The 16,699-nt window shown below is 34.6% G+C and overlaps 1 protein-coding gene across 28 annotated transcripts in view; it reads left to right on the top strand.

Annotated features, from left to right (window-relative positions):
* Sox6 (SRY-box transcription factor 6) overlaps nt 1–16,699 on the top strand; it is a 538,528-nt gene that overhangs the window by 445,583 nt on the left and 76,246 nt on the right. For 23 of the 28 annotated variants that reach the window (XM_048360339.1, XM_048360343.1, XM_048360350.1 and 20 more), the window contains 2 exons: nt 9,134–9,283; nt 14,340–14,565. In XM_048360339.1, the coding sequence (XP_048216296.1) occupies nt 9,134–9,283; nt 14,340–14,565 (376 nt within the window). The remainder of the gene's footprint in view (nt 1–9,133; nt 9,284–14,339; nt 14,566–16,699) is intronic. The other 5 variants (XM_048360351.1, XM_048360330.1, XM_048360329.1 and 2 more) reach the window with 1 other exon arrangement.

Genomic DNA, 16,699 nt, shown 5'->3' with positions numbered 1-16,699 from the left:
TGTTCTCACCTGAGACAAATATTTGGTCATTTCTGTATTTGTGCAAATATATTAATTTAAAAAATTCTGAAAATACTCATAACATGACTATAATTATTTTTACCTAACCACTATTAACTATGTACCTTTGAAACAATATAATGATTCTATGACACAAATCATTACAGAATACTCAGTGATTAATTTTCAAATATATTTAGGATAAATTTTTCTTTTTAATCCCAGGAGAAAGGTGAAAAAAATATTTTATGTAGTATAGACTAACAACTCTGATAGAAAGTACACATTCTATCTGAGCCAATTCTCTGAAAGAATAGAATGTAAGGAGATATATGCACATGTGGAAGTAGCAGAAAGTAGGGAAACGGGTCTAGACGTCACTCTATTTACTGTTCATCAACTACCATTTTGTGAACATCACTTTCCTTCTAGAGACTTGAGCTTTCTTCATCTGTACAGCAGAGAAACTAGATTATGGGATGTGCATATTCTTTCTTCTGCTAAGATTGTATAATATGATTTCTTTGGAAGAAAATCACATGGTAGACCCAAATGCTTACAGCATCGAAAATGCAAAATGAATACCAAGAAACTGAAACTTGCAATGTGCTGGGGAGAGATTAGGGAGAAGGATCTAGACAAATGAAGAGAGGACCCGAGAGAGGAATGCAGTCATGATACTCAATGTATATCCAATGAAACTAGGAAAATTGAGGGGAGCAGTTTGAGTTGTGAGGGATGGGGAAGAATGATGAAAGGGGCAACTGATCAAGATGCACTGTAGTCATAAACTGAGTTGTTGAATGGTAATCCCTTTGTACAACTACTTAGAGATAATAAAAATAGAGTTTAAAAAAGAATACAGAAGGCCAAGGGTATGGCCTAGTGGTAGAGTGCTTGCCGTACATACATGAAGCCCTGGGTTCAATTCCTCAGCACCACATATATAGAAAAAAGCCAGAAGTGGCGCTGTGGCTCAAGTGGTAGAGTGCTAGCCTTGAGCAAAAAGAAGCCAGGGACAGTGCTCAGGCCCTGAGTTCAAGCCCCAGGACTGGCAAACAAACAAACAACAAAAAAAGAATACAGAACAAAAATGACCAACTTTGGAATTCCTTTTTGGAGAGAGTGTGAATAAAAACTAAGAGAGGGACATGGACACAAAAGACAGTCAAGAATGGAAATAGAATATTAATGGTCACTGTTAAACAAGTATAGAAGGCTAGGCTTTTATGTTATATCATGATGCAAAGATGCATTAAGACTCCAGTTTTTCTGTTAAACAGCTCCGAATTTGATGGGAGAGAATTTTATGGGTAAAAAGGAGAGTATATGATGATCAGAGGTAGAATATAGATGTATGGGGTTGTGGAGGAGATAGACAAGTTTCATGGAGAAAGTGGCTTTTGTGTGGAGACTCAATGAGTTGATTTATAGCAGAGTTAGAAAGGGAAAAAAAGAATGCAATACAAAAATATGCAGAAGAGGCATGGAGATTGACCTGGAAATGAACTAAATAGGTAAGAGAGGGAGAGATTATATTTTTCCTATTCCTTCTCCCATTTTCTATCCCTACAGCAAATTTTCTTTCATCTCAAATATTATGGGAATGCCTAAACAAGTACCTTCAATGCTGAAAACAAGGACTTTGGTTCTAGCTTCCATAAAACCACAGCTGTGTTTCTTGGATCATTTTGTTGACATTGAAGGTTTATGAGAAGAAAAAGTATTTGTAAACTCTTTGAAATAATTATTTTAAGCCCGCTTCCAACTCCTCCTTCAGTGTATAATGACCTGTTGCTGACATACTTTCTTCTCTTTGCTAAGTAAGCACTAAATCAGTATGATTAATTATCCTATCTCTGTCCACCTGTTCATGACTGAGCTGTCCAGGCTTATAGCTTTGCTTGGTAGGTGGAGGAATGGTCAACAACACTGTTTTGAAAAGGAAACATAACCCAGTATCCTTGGTGGACTAAGCTGGGTTTGGAGCACTGTATTAGCTAGCATTAATCATGTGAGTAATGATACTTCCTGAAAGAGCATTGTATACAAGGTTAGGCCTGTTAATCTGGGTAGCTGGAATATACCTTGAATCTTTAGTCTATGAAGCTATAGCAAGTGGGGAAAATATAATGGTGATAATTAACATCTTTCGGTGATATCTGCTGAATCTGTTTTTGTCCGATAGAACTTTTCCTTCTCTTCCTTTGTTCATTCACCACACATTGGCATGATATATTTTACTTTCTTACTCTCTGGGTCAAATTATGTCATGAAACTTTAAAATGCCTTTGCTAATTGAAATGATAAAAATACAGGAGACGCTACATCAAAGAGAACTTGGTTTATAAAATTGTATGTGCTTTTATTTTCACTGTTGTTTTACATATCCTGGAAGTACGAGTACCTCTTGTCAGTTTGTATTCTATTAAGTTCTCCTATTTCTACCAATAGTCTGAATACTCCTCTTTTTCTTCTATCAGTCCATTAAACTCAGAGTTTTATATGTCTTTTACTATGAAAGATTGGTTGGAGAAAGGAGTTGTCAAACTTGTGACCTTTACTCCTTCAAGATGGCTTGTGGTATCACTAACTTTTCTTTCTCCATTCGAGAATAATAAAATGCCATTTTCTAAAGAGTAGTTATAAGACATCTGGTAATACAGTTTGCTATTTGAGAACTCAAAATAGCAGCCACATAAGAATCCTCTCCTTGGACAATAATCCTTGTCTGGTGGTTAGAAACAGGAAATAGGTTTCACTATGATTCACTGTATAGCTTATTTTAAATAATTTAATTTTAAAAGCAGAAAGAACAAGAGCTTAAAGGTGATACTGACTCTAAAATGGGTGGTAATTCCTACCTTAGATAATTCTTATGAGCAAACTAATAAATTAATATACTTAGCACATGGCCTGTTTCATTAAGTTACAACTATATGGAGAGATTATTGGAAGACTGGAGGAATAATTATGTGGACATAGGAAAATCATATAATCATGAATTTAAAAGAAGTCTTGCATCTTTATGTCATTCTCTGTTAGAAGTCATGTGATTTTTATTATAGAAAGCAACTATGAAATATATCTTATATATGTATATGATAAATTACATATAATGTATCTACACTCATGGTTAAATATAGATACACTCTGATATCACATATTATAATTTGACATCAATTTTGGTGTTTGGGGACAAGCATACTTCTTTTTCCCAACAGAGCAACAATATAATACATCTCTCCACACAATACATAGACCACTGTGTATCCTGGCAGATACTCAAGAATTTCCCCATAAAGCTGAGTTTGATTGGTAGAGCCTACTAATTTGTGTTGAATCTAAGCAGGCGTGGTTATTAAAGTGTCAAAAGTTTACACTGCCCACCCCAAACCTCTTCTTTGGACATTCCACTCACACTTAGCATTCCTGCCACATTGGGCTTTTTTAAGTACCTCAAGAACTTTCTTTTCTGTCTTAGAGTCACGATACTTATGACACTTGATGTTCTTCATTCTAGAATGCTTATAATCAACCTTTCCACCTGGATGCATCTTACTCATCAAAAATGATATTTCCTCAGAGGAGCTATTTTGAATCTCCAAACTCTATCAGATGCCTTGGCTAGCTAATTTCTTGATAGCTTGACTTTTGTTTCTCAATACTTTCTTCCATAATTTCATAGGTCATGTCTAAGCATTACTTAGTGGCTGTTTCTCATGTTAGTTCAATTAAATCAGGTTCCATTTCTGAGTTGCTTATTGGTATATCTTTGGTATTTAGTATTGGGTTTAATGAACAGGTATTTAATGAAGATGCATCAGGGAACCAATGAATCAATGCACGAATTGTGTAAAGATTCATTATATATTAAATATAACAAATAATTTTTAAATGACATCGTAGTAATATTGGAGTTAAAACTAAAAAATTGGTCTAGCTCTAGCACTAACTACATAAACGATCTTGGGAAGCCTATTTCAGTTAACTGGATCTCTACTTACCTGTAGAAGAGGAGGTCAGACTAGCTTAAATGAGGTGTTAAGGCACCTTCAATCCTATGTGATGTATCATTGTTCCATTTATCAAAATTTTGATTCTAACTACTTTGTTTACTACATTTTGAAGTGCTCCATAAAAGGGATGATTTTAGCAAGGCTCAATTTTCCATGTATATTTTGTGTATCTTTTCTGTAGCTTGGAAAAAGAAACAATTCACTAGACAATCACTGAATTTTTCAAAATTGAACTAGAAAAACCTGTATTTATAAAACAATCTTTACCGAAGTTTGAATGTTTGTAGGCCATTTGTGAATCCCATTATGCACTTTACTATATTGTTGGATCTTAAAACCCTAAACTGTGTTTAGAAATGAATACTCATTATTATCACTATGACTATGAGCTATGATTTGAGGATCCAACATGTGAAATAACATTTTTGCAAACATTTATGTACTAGTTAATCAGTATTCAAACTTTATCCTTCCTAATTCTTTTGTCTGCAAAGGGATTTTCTAACTGAAGCTATGTCATTAGACTAACTAAAAAGGGTGCCATTGATTAAGATGAATTGTATTCATAAACTACTTTGTTACATGGCAACTCCTTTGTACAATTACTTAGATAATAATAAAAATAACAAACAATTTTATGTTATTTCAAAAAAGAGTGCAATAGCATTTCCTTTATAATAATTTTGAAAAGAAAAGCTGGTGTTACTGGCCAGTATACTCTATTAGAAAAGCTTAAGACAAGTTAGTGAAATTAATAGTTACTGAGCAGCTAACTGGTAAACATTTTATAAAATCATTTCTAAAGAATAATTTGTTTCAGCAGATTGAATTTATTTTCCTTTTATTTTTTAAACTCAACACCACAAATTACTTATTGTATAGATAATAAACATAATCATTTACTTACACTATTACCTCCTTTGCAGATAGTTTATTTTCTAACATTCTAGCTATATTATACTTATTATTTGCAAGGCATGAATGTTTAGAGCTAAGCTCTCAAAAATAATTAGATTGATCATATCTTCAGCAAGCTTACAGTCTATCATGGGTAGTAAGATGTATGCATATAATTAAACACAAGGTTAAAAAATCAAGTATCACAAGAAAGGCACAAATAAAATGTTAAGGAGCTGTATTTTCCATCTCTTCCAAAGCTTTGTTCTTACTCCAAGACTGAGTTCTCCCTAGCTCCTAACACACAGCTTTGCATTTAGAACACATTCAATTGTTGTTAGATTTAGAAAGTGAGGTGTAAATTTATTCCTATTTAATGTATTGACATTCCTATCCAAATCAACTGAAAATCTTCAATCTGAAGTTGATACTTATAATTAAAATAATATATTCTGTTACATAGATTGTGATACTTTAATTTTCATGAATGCCCTCTAGCATTGTACTCCATTTTCTGATTTTTATTTCAAGACTTGTTTTATTCAGTTCTACATGATATCCTCCTGTCCAGCCCTGTGATTTGTGTGGTCATGCCTCCTTTACAGGAAATTTAAAAAAAAAAGGATATAAAATATATGATTATCAGAGCTTAAGAGGAAACAATTGATATTATTCTATTTCTAAAATTCAACTGTATTGTTTTAATCAACTGAAATGATCACTGAATTGAGTCTTTATTTTAAAAAATAGAAATAAAATAGATTGGGGTTTCTGTATCATTCACTAGTTAATATTTTTTACTCGAAATTTGGTAGAATAGAAAGAATTCTGAATTGTTATGGTAAAATGAAGGCATGAATGATGTAAAGTCTTACATCTCTATGATTTCATACTGTGTAATACTCAAAAGTAAAAGATATTGCTTATGTTATCAACTACTATAAAGGTAGCACCCATTACCTCTCTCCATTATATTCAACATAGTATTTCTCCAATGATTTAATCCAAAGAAAAATTTTACAAGTTTCTCAAGTCTCCTTAGTAAAAACACCTCACTGCATTTCAAAGGGAAGAGATACAATAGGAAAAAAAAAAAGCCCAAAAGACAGCCTTTCTTTTGCCTAAGTTTGACTCTAGCAGTTTGACTCTTACTTATGAATGCTTGCCACTGAGTCATTGCATACAGAACTATGAAACTCTAATTCCTTTAGAGGCTTGTTATATTAGAAAAATTGTTCCAAAGAAAGCAACAATCATGACATAAGCACATCTGGCTCTTGCAAATTATTCTTTATTAAGCTTTCATTTAATTATATGTGCTGAAAGGTCTGTTTTTGATTACTGTAATTTTTTTAGTTGTCCATCTGAATGATAGTAATGTTGGAAATTATACATAAACCACCTGTTTTTGTCTCCTGTAAATATGGCAAAGTTTGAACTATTTTCTCTGTGGCTGACAAACTAGGAAGGAAGCTTTCTGTTTACTATGATTGAAATTTGACTATCAGTGTAATGGCTTAATCTTGAATATAAGAGGAAAAGAAAATATTTGAATGAAATTTTCAAGCATTAAAGAGTCTTAAGATTTGAGTGTCTGAGTTCTGATTAACTACACCAGATGAACATTCATTTATTAGTAGGTTTACCCCAATTCCAATACAGCAACAAGTAAGGATTTGTAGGTGAGCTTTCAAGTAGAAATCGAAAGCAAGACCCAAAAAGCTTTCAGAATATTGCAGATGGGTAGAAAAGTTATAAATGTCTTACCACAAAGAGAAATCTGATAGCTAGGCCTTTAGAGTGTAATGCCAAAAAGAATTAAACCCAATTGGAAGCTGAATCTCTGAAATGCTTAGGAATTGAAGGCATTGTGTATCATTGAAGGCAGGTATAAAAAGAGGGTAGCTGGTAGAAACAGATACTAAGATTATTCCTCTCTAACCTGGTCCATCCTGTCAACTCCATTCCCTCTTCTCAACTACCACTACCATCTATATGTAACATGGCAGAAGACAGAAAGTTTGTTCTTGTTTTTGTCTTGAGTGTCAGGCCTAACCCAGAATGAATGGTGATACAAAGTTGAAAGCAGAGTTGACATGAGAGAACGAACAGTAAGACCCCACAGTAGCCTTCTGCTTGGCTTGCCTAATGTGCCATATGGATCTATTTCCAAAATAAGGGGTTGATTTGAAGTTATTTCTCTAACAAAATGGCCCAGTATAAGAAAAACGACCTATAAATACTGACATTTAAAATTCGTCAACAAAAAGTCTTTCTGCATCATTACTTTATACTGAGCCTGTCAGTCAATAAGTCCACCCTTAGACTTAGACTTTTCATTTAACCGTTGATTATGTCACTCATAGATGAATAAACAGACAACACTAGAGACTTTAGAAAAGCCTCGAGGAAAGAGCTCAAAGAACTTGAAAGAAAAAAGAGAAAACAATGTGGAGACCAAAGAACAAAAACAAATCCCAAACCTATCATTAATATTATCCAACAGAATAGAGAAGAGAATACTCTAAAAAGAAGCCATCAGAAAATAAAAGAATACCCTTAACCCTATAATAGCAGAAGACTTAATGATTCATAGAAATCTTGAAAGATAAAATTGGAAAAAGCTGTCAGAATAGAAAAACGTTTGATGAGGGACAAATAGAAAGAAAAACTAAGAAAAATAAGAGGGTCCCTGAGGAAGTATCTAGGGAGAATAAGAGCAGTAAAGATTAATTTTAAAATTAATGTGGTACTAACATTAAGAAATTGGAGAGCATGGGAACATAGGTAGGGTGCTGATATAGGAAAGTGAAACACTCATGTTCCATTATGTACAGTCAGTAGATAATGATTCAGCAAAAGAAAATAAGCACATACAAATCAGATGACAAATATTATTCAAGACAGTTAAATAAATTACAAGGGGTGCCTTCACAGAGCAGAAACTGAGGGAGGGTAGGATAGGTGTGAGAAACCCTAGCCATCCCTATAACTGTGGAGGTTTTACATTATACAAATAGGCCATGTTGAGTTTTTGTTGGTGGTATTGTTGGTTTATAAACCTTAAAGTAATTCTGAACTTGTAAAACTATATATGTGTACACAAAACACACACACACACACACACACACTACTTTGATAAAAGTTAAAATTGTGTAGAGACTAGCCAACTGGCTTTCGGTCTTTGTTCTGAATTCAGTTAAATCAGTATATTTTGAGGTTTATAATTTTAAAATATATGTTATCAAGTTATCTGATTAGCATCTCTCAGGGAAGAGGAAACTTTTTATCTCCTTTCTCTTTACTGGTGTAAATTGTATAGAGGGATGTCACTATGATATTCCATAGATGCATTATTGTACTTCAATCAAATTCACCTCACTATTCTTTTGTAATCCCTCTTTAAGAGGAGCCTTTTCAAGGCTGAGCAGATAGAATGAGCAGGATCATTGGTTTGCTGAAGAGAGCTATAGGAAATATTACAGAGCAGGCCTGAAACAGCAAGGAGAATATGGAAAAAGTAGCTGGAGTCCCAAAGTCAGGGCTTGAGGAGAGAAACCAAATGATCTTTCTGGGCTATGAAGGAGGCACTTTGTTTCCTGGTTCCCGTTGAGAATTAAATGGGTAGCTCCAATAAGTAGCTCCTGTAGCAGGGAAAAAAAGCAATCTGACTTTTTAGTTTTATTGAAGATTATGTTACCTGCTATCTAGAAATCTGACCCTCAGACAAGAGTAACACTCACTAGGCCTCTGGGGTCATGCAAAAGGCTGAGAGCCTCCTGAGCTCTCAGTCTGTGGTGAATAACAGTGTGTTTCTCCCAGGACTCCCAGGGAAGTTTAAGTTCCTTTTGTAGCTCACCTATAAGACAATTACATCAGATTTAAAGAACTTTTTATAGAGATTGTGGGAAATAAAAAGAACCTTAGAGACCATTCAGGCCAATTATTTTTGGTTCAATTGAAGAAACTGAGTTCATAGATAAAATCTTTGTCCAGCAAGTAATGTTAGTACTGGAAGTAACAGGTACAGAACCATGGCTCCTATTCCAACATTCCTTCTCTATGTATGATTTGGTTTTTCTTATTTTCCTCTCTAAAGAATAGTGAAATTGCAAGGCTGTAAGAGAAATAGTTCTCTAACAATACGGTGGGTTTTTTTTTTAACTCCATTTCAGCTGCATTTAAAGAGATCAATGTTTGTCTTCTCTGTTTTGTAGCAGCTCTATGCCGCTCAGCTGGCCAGCATGCAGGTGTCACCTGGAGCAAAGATGCCATCAACTCCACAGCCACCAAACACAGCAGGGGCAGTCTCACCTACTGGGATAAAAAATGAAAAGAGAGGGACCAGCCCTGTAACTCAAGTTAAGGTAACTCGCTTTGCAGGATTGTGGAATCCGTTTGGAAAATAGCTTCACAAGAAAGGTAGTGAACTAGGCTATGTTGGGAATAAACAGCAGGAAACATAGCAACATAAAGGAACCCCAAAATGCTCCTCTTTATGGTACATTTCATGATTGAGCTTTGAGAAACAGGTGTTTCCCTTTTGATAACAATAGTGCTATATTATGAGAACTTTACCTAACTGCAAAGTCACTTCTCAAAAAAAAAAAGTCTCATTTGGATTCTGGTTTTTATTTTTTTAATGTTCATTGGCAGAAGTGGCCATGGTTTTATTGCCAGTCTTTGTCATGTTCCTTAAATAGGTGGAGGGTCAGCTTGTAGTACCAGAGGAGAATTTTGAGATTTAAAAGGGTGATTGAAAAGAATCTAATACTGGACTATACATGGTTCATTGAAAAGGCCTCCTTCAAAGCTAGTAATAAATCAAAGCTTTAAGGAGTGAATGGTGTCATTTCCTAGTCCTATTTCTGACACCATACAATTGTAATAGAAAAACAGACTTTCTCAAGTTGTGTCTAGAACATTAACAGATACCTTTCCTTGCTGATATTCAATGTCTTGAAACACCTGGGAGGCACTAAGCGAGAGGGAAATTGATAAGCCACTGGAAATTAGCACCTATAGGTGATACTAGTTCTTTGGGGCTTTTGTTTTTCCTATTAGATAGAGACTTACCATATAGGCTAGGCTAGCCTCAAACCAATTATGTAGCCCAAGCTGACTTTAATTTCTGATCTTTCTAGTCCCAGTCTTCCAAATGCTTAAAGTATAGGCATGGCCACCATTCCAACTTAAAAAAAATGTATTTGTGTTGTATGCTGAATTGTTAAATTCAGATCATTTCACGAATTAACTTCTTTGTATGTTAACATACTTGTGAAGAACTTTGGTGACTGTGGAAGCTTTATTATAAGAGAAAAATTTTGCAGTTAGCATAATCTTTACTTGGAGAACAGTTGGGAGCAACCAAACTCAGCACTGGATGCTGTGCAATCCTCAAATTGTTATATTTAGTAAAATTTACATGTAAGAATTTTAAGATTCTAGAAAGTCTGGGGAGAGAAGGGACTATAGTCTGGGGACGGTCGATATCAAAGATGAAAAAAGAGCTAGCATCACTAAGATCATTGACATCTGTGTATCACCGCCACCACCATTAGTTTAATGCCACCCATTCTTTAAGATTTTCCAAAGAAATACTTGAAAATTTATGTTTGGGTGTTAGAAATATTAAGACATGATACTAGGCAGTTTACATTTCATAAAACAGGAAATGTAAACTTGTGGAAACAGATTATTTTGTGTCCAAAAACATTTGTGAATATGAATCAGAGCATTAGAGCCTTACAGCTCAAACCAAAGCACTTGGTTTAATCATAGTTGCTTAAATATATCAAACATCAATGTCTTGAGCTAGTGAGTATTAAATATTTTAACATGTATAAGTCATTTTGTAGGTAAATCAGCCAACTGGAACTGTCCCAAACCAAGCCTTTACTGGATGAGTAAAATGTTCCCTGGTTAAATTCAAGTTTTAACCATTCCATATTTGTGGGCCAAAGATTTGCTTTTACCATTCCATCTTTGTGGGCCCACTGAATTTTATTACTCACTTTACCACATGCAAACTTTTAGGGAGTTCTCTATATAATTTGGCTTGACTATATTTTATGTTAACAAAGGAAACATTTCTCATCTTATTAGATTGTTTATTGTATATGTAAGTAAAGTACATGAACTGAGATATAAAGTAAATATTTCAAATTTAGTGCTCCTATTATTAAAGAACTTCTGAAAGCAATCAAAGTTGGCTAATTAATTATGATCACCAAGAACCGCTCATGTTTCTCTGTATAGTCAATGCTTTCCCTTATATAACATGATCACATTTTAAATTCAAGTATGAAATAGGGTGAAATTTGCTGAAGGCAACAAATAAATGTAAGTTCTTTGCCTCCCTCTCCCCCAGACAGTATTTTATCTAGTATATCTTTCAATATTAGAAATCAGACTAATACTGTTCTCAAATAATTGTTATATTGTTTTTACTAGCCTGGTTAAAGGACAAGTTTCTTAACTACTTTCAACCTTAGTTTTCTCCTCTGTAAAATGGAAGTTAATATTGTTATGGTTCTTAACGGAGACAATATGTCCTCTAATATGTAATGAATATCCCATAAATATTATTAGTAATAATGATGTTCATAATAGTATTAGAGGAAATGGAGTGGTGGTTTTAGAGACTAAAGTTGGCATATGGGGTTACATATTTGCATACAGAGAGATTCTAAGCACTCAAATTATTTCTATGGCCAGTTATAATGGAAGAACAGAGACCAGACATCCTCTCCCAGGACTTAAGGACAAAACTCTTTAGAATAATGATTTTTAAGATGTTTATATAAGAGTACAAGACAGTGATTTCTATAAGGAGACAAGCAAGTATCATGAACTTCAGGCATGCAACTGTTTAAAGGGAGTGTCTCAGAAACTGTATAGGGAGCTTGCCAGGCTCCCTGAGTGAAAAGACAGACAGACAGATTGTACGGTACTATTTATATTACAAGTCAGATTTATGAGACAGGGCACAATAGAAAAGAGATAATACTGAAGATGTTTCAAACCAAACTATTCCTCTGTGTAATTAATTAGTGGAGTACTGGTCAACAAATGCATGTAAGAAAACTACCTAAGGCCCAAATAAAATACCAGAAGGTAGCCTGCAAAACAATTGAGTCATTCACAAAGTACTATGAATAGGTTGCATTCCATAAATTAGCCAGAATGTAAAGCAGTCTTGATATGAGGGTATCAAGTAGAGTGGCCAATAGGTATTTCCTGATATTGGGGCCAAAGTATTCATAGATTAAAAGCTGTTTTTGACCTACCTAACACATCTGAAAATTATGCCTAGAAAGTATAAACTGGTTCTGTTTCAGAACAAAGTCCACAAATTTTCAAAGAAAAAGATAAATTCTATCATCCAACAATATAAAATTCACAATGTAGAGAGTCCATACAATAAACTGCCAGTCTTACAAAAAGAAATGAAACTACAAATAGTAAAGAGAAAACCAGTCAATTTCAAATAGACTCAGATGACACAAATGACAGGATTAGTAGATAAAATATAAAAACAACTCTTGTAGAAGACTTCTAGCTAGATCCCAGTACGGAAATTGGAAAATTTATTCCCTATAAAGCACCTATGGAATAAACAGTACAAGAAATGTACCCAAGGCCCAACGTATGAAACTGTAACCTCTCTGTACATCACTTTGACAATAAATAAGAAAAAAAAAAATAAAGCACCTATGAAGTTGTACAAAATTGACAAAAACAACCATTTCAACACTTAGGAATGTATAATCTGAGAAAACATTTATGCTTCTTATATGAAAGAATAGTAGGAGTCTATAACATTTTTGATAAGGCTATTTTTATTTCTTCTATTCCCAGACTCAGCACAAAATTAGGCTTAGGTAGGCTGTGAGAATCATCAATAATAACACTGACCTTGTGGGTAGAAGTAGCAGTGATTAACTTAAAATATTAAACTGGAGTATATGTCAAACAAAAAAAATGCTACAAATACTATAGTGATAGAGGAAAACAGCCTTATAAGTCATAGAAAACCTAAATTCATGGCCTAGAAATGATAAAGACAATATAAATTTATCATAATGCCACCCCTCCCCAGAAAGCCATTAATGGCTCTGAGAGCTAATATATATGGTTATGCCTAATACAGTGTTTGAAATGTGATCTATATAATGTCTGTTCATGGTTTTTAAATTTTTTTCTTTCCAATTTTTCTTTTCCAATAGTATTTTCTGGTATCTCCTTTTGTTTCCCCTTAATCAGTTGTATTTGTACTAGATGAGACCCTAAAGATAATTTAATATGAGGCTTTCTTTTTATAAATGAAGTAACAAAGTCTCAGAGTGAGGCCACATGTTTACCATTGGAAAGAATGTTCTGTAACTAAACTGTATTGTATATTTTAAGTAATGACATTAAAAGCAAGTACTTGGTGCCTTCCCAGAAGTGAAACAGGAGTTAACATTTGCTGATGATTTCAATTCAGAACACAGTAACCCACATCTTCCAAGTGAACATTTAAATAAACAGGTTCATACAGCATCCAATTTTCTAAAATGATAGAAGTATTGTTCCAGATATTTTATGACAGAATAAGTGTGACAAAATGAAGGCAAGGAACTTGGCTTTTCAAGTTCCTGGCTATTCTAGAGTTACAAGCCAGAAATTTGAACACTATTCTCAGTGTCGAGGATGATGTGTCTTAAAATAGACATTCTGTAAATATATGTAGCAAAGAATATAAGAAGACATCACTTTAAACATGAAAAATAAATTGCATATATCATAGTATATAAAACATAATTATAATGTATGCTTACTCTTTGCAAAAATTAATTTTAAACATGAATAGAGACCAGAATATAGACCACAGAGTGCCCACACCCAGAAAGCCACATAGAAGCTATGGTGTGGCATGAAGCTCTATGGGCAGGGGCCCAGGAGATCAGAAAGCTTTCTATGTTTCCATTTTTAAAGTACTTGCAATTGTTTGATTTAAAATATATATTAAAAAATTAGCTGCAGAGACTATTTATAGTTACAGGAACTTTTCAGAGAGAATAACATAAAAGCACCACAGAGCTACTGAAATTTTAAATAATTCTTTGTAAATGCCCTAGGTTAATTTAGATCCCTGAAAACACATTAGGAAATTAAGCTGTAATGTGAGCTAATTCAGATTTTAATTTGGCAAAAAGAATGATCCAACTACACAGTTAATGTAAATAGAAGCATAACACAGGGAAATTAATGAGGTTTCCTTCCCATGAATCTTCAAGGAGGTAGATAATTAGCTTCTTTTGTTATTATTCTAGGAGAATGTGGCATTGTCTCTGAGGTGTAAAATAACTGTGGCTTACTAAGTGATAATGTGCTTCAGTTGTCTTTTGAAAAATAATTATTTATGTTAAATTCTTGTAGGATGAGGCAGCAGCACAGCCTCTGAATCTCTCTTCCCGACCTAAGACAGCAGAGCCTGTGAAGTCCCCAACATCTCCCACCCAGAGCCTCTTCCCAACCAGCAAAACCAGCCCTGTCAATCTGCCAAACAAAAGCAGCATCCCCAGCCCCATTGGAGGAAGCCTGGGAAGAGGATCCTCTTTAGGTAAATGGAAAAGTCAACACCAAGAAGAGACTTATGAATTAGGTAAAAGAAAGCAAACCTATTTAGTGATGACTGATTCTTGTTTCCAATGTGTTGCTTAGTAAAAGATAATGGTACTCTGATCTTTTCTCCTGCAATGTTGCACCATTTAGTGTCTTTTGGGTGATGAGAACTTTGGGTAAAGGTCATAATGTAAATCCTGCCCAGGTGAACTCTTTGGGTGATAATGAGTCGATCCAGCAAATCGTAGATTTAGTACTTGCTGTTTTTTCCTCAGACCTTTGTTTCTTAAGTAAATCTCCAAGGTCATTAGGACCTGACCTCAAAGTTGCCTGCCCAAAGTAAATTCTCTGGAAGTTTTGTGTTTTCTCTTCAAAAATGTTTGTGAATTTTCATCTTATATTTCTCATATTAGTTTTATATTAAGATGAATACAGATGATACCTTTCAATAGCATTTGAAATAACATTAATATCTAGGAAGCCATGTCTTAAGGATCTGCTTCCTTCTTATAGTCCAAGAGAAATGTTGCAAATTCTCTAGGGATATTCACACCCTTGCTTGAAAACTATGGAGGAAAACTTGCATTTTACAAGACATGCTTAAACCAGAAGCCTTTACTGACTGCCTGTATGATACTGAGAAAGTTATTTAATATTCTAAACTCGTTTTCCTAAGCTTTAAAAGGAGAATAATACTGCCTATTAGGCAATAATATTGTTCATAGTTTGTTATGAAGACTAAAAGAGAAAAATACATGCATAGTTCCATGCCCTTGAAGGCAGTCAAATCAATTTTCTAAAAAGCAAAATCAAATGGGTACCAGCATGTTTACCTGTTGATGTAAGATGAAACAAGATATATGAAAGCACATTTCAACAAGAAAGTACCAAGAGTCTCAACATTATTGTGACCAAACTTTTATGTATCTCGTGTGTGTGTGTGTGTGTGTGTGTGTGTGTGTGTGTGTGTGTGTGTGTGCGTGTGCGTGTGTGTGTACATGAACACTCTGGAACTGGGGCTTGAACTCAGGACCAAAGTGCTGTCCCTGAGCTTTTGTGCTCTGGGATAGCACTCTACCAGTTGAACCACTTTTGGCTTTTTGGTGATTAATCCAAGATAAGAGTCTGGGTTTGTCTGCCCAGGCTGACTTCAAACCATAATGCTCAGATTTTAGCCTTTTGAGTAGCTAGGATTACAAGCCTGAATCACCAACCTGGCACTTTAAAAATATCTCTTAATTCTCAAATTAATGCATTGAAATTCTAAGGGGCTAAGGATTAGATCTAGTTTATTATTATCTTGCTGTGTCAAGCCAGATAAGGTTATTTTTTTTATAGATTATAGGATGAGCGAGTAGAGCCATTCATAGTTTTAAAAACATTCTCAAGTACTTTGCTTGATTTCTCACAATAATTTTATGAATAAGAGAGTATATTATTCCTACCTTCTTTGTCCAGATAAAGTACGCTATAATTCTTTCAGGTAGACTTGCTTATACACAAACTATTAGCTATTAGCAGAACCAGGGCTGGAACCCAGGTCCACTTAGATGTAACTCAGTCTCCTTTTATAATCTCAAGAGTTTTGATGTTTGCTGAGCTACATTGGATCTAAGTGAGCCTCTGACCATGTTCCTTGTTGAAATCTGGGGCACTGGAATCTGCACAGGAGCCTATTCATGTTTCCAGTTGGGCTGCCTGGTGCAGGGGCCCACAAGTATTCCCCACAAGTCAGTGGTATCCATGTGGAAGAAAGAAGTGATTCATGCCCTGCAATGGATATGAAGAATATCTTTTGGCTGGGTTTTTGGAAGTTGCCAGATGAGAGAGAAAAAGCTAACCTAATGATAAATAATAGACCTGCTGTAGAAAGTGGTCCTTTTATAATCCACTTCTGTGTTTTATTTGGAAAGCATTTGTTCACTGTACTGAGCACTGAGAGGGACAAAAATGACTATGTCACAGGTTCTGCTGTTTGGGACTGACACCTCAGCACAGTGCATTTTAGGTCATGAGCCAGATGGATTGAAGTAATAGCACCTTAGGGTGTGCAGCACTCTTGTTCAGAAAATATTGCACAGAAATGGGATTTTGCTCAGAAAAGCTTCAGGGGAAAAAAGATGTGGCTTTTCTAGAGCCTACAAAGAAACAATGTTTAAAAAATATTTTCAGAG

Source organism: Perognathus longimembris, chromosome 13 (genome assembly GCF_023159225.1).
Source record: "Perognathus longimembris pacificus isolate PPM17 chromosome 13, ASM2315922v1, whole genome shotgun sequence".
Taxonomy (NCBI): Eukaryota; Metazoa; Chordata; class Mammalia; order Rodentia; family Heteromyidae; genus Perognathus; species Perognathus longimembris.
This window is presented reverse-complemented; position numbering and strand designations above follow the sequence as displayed.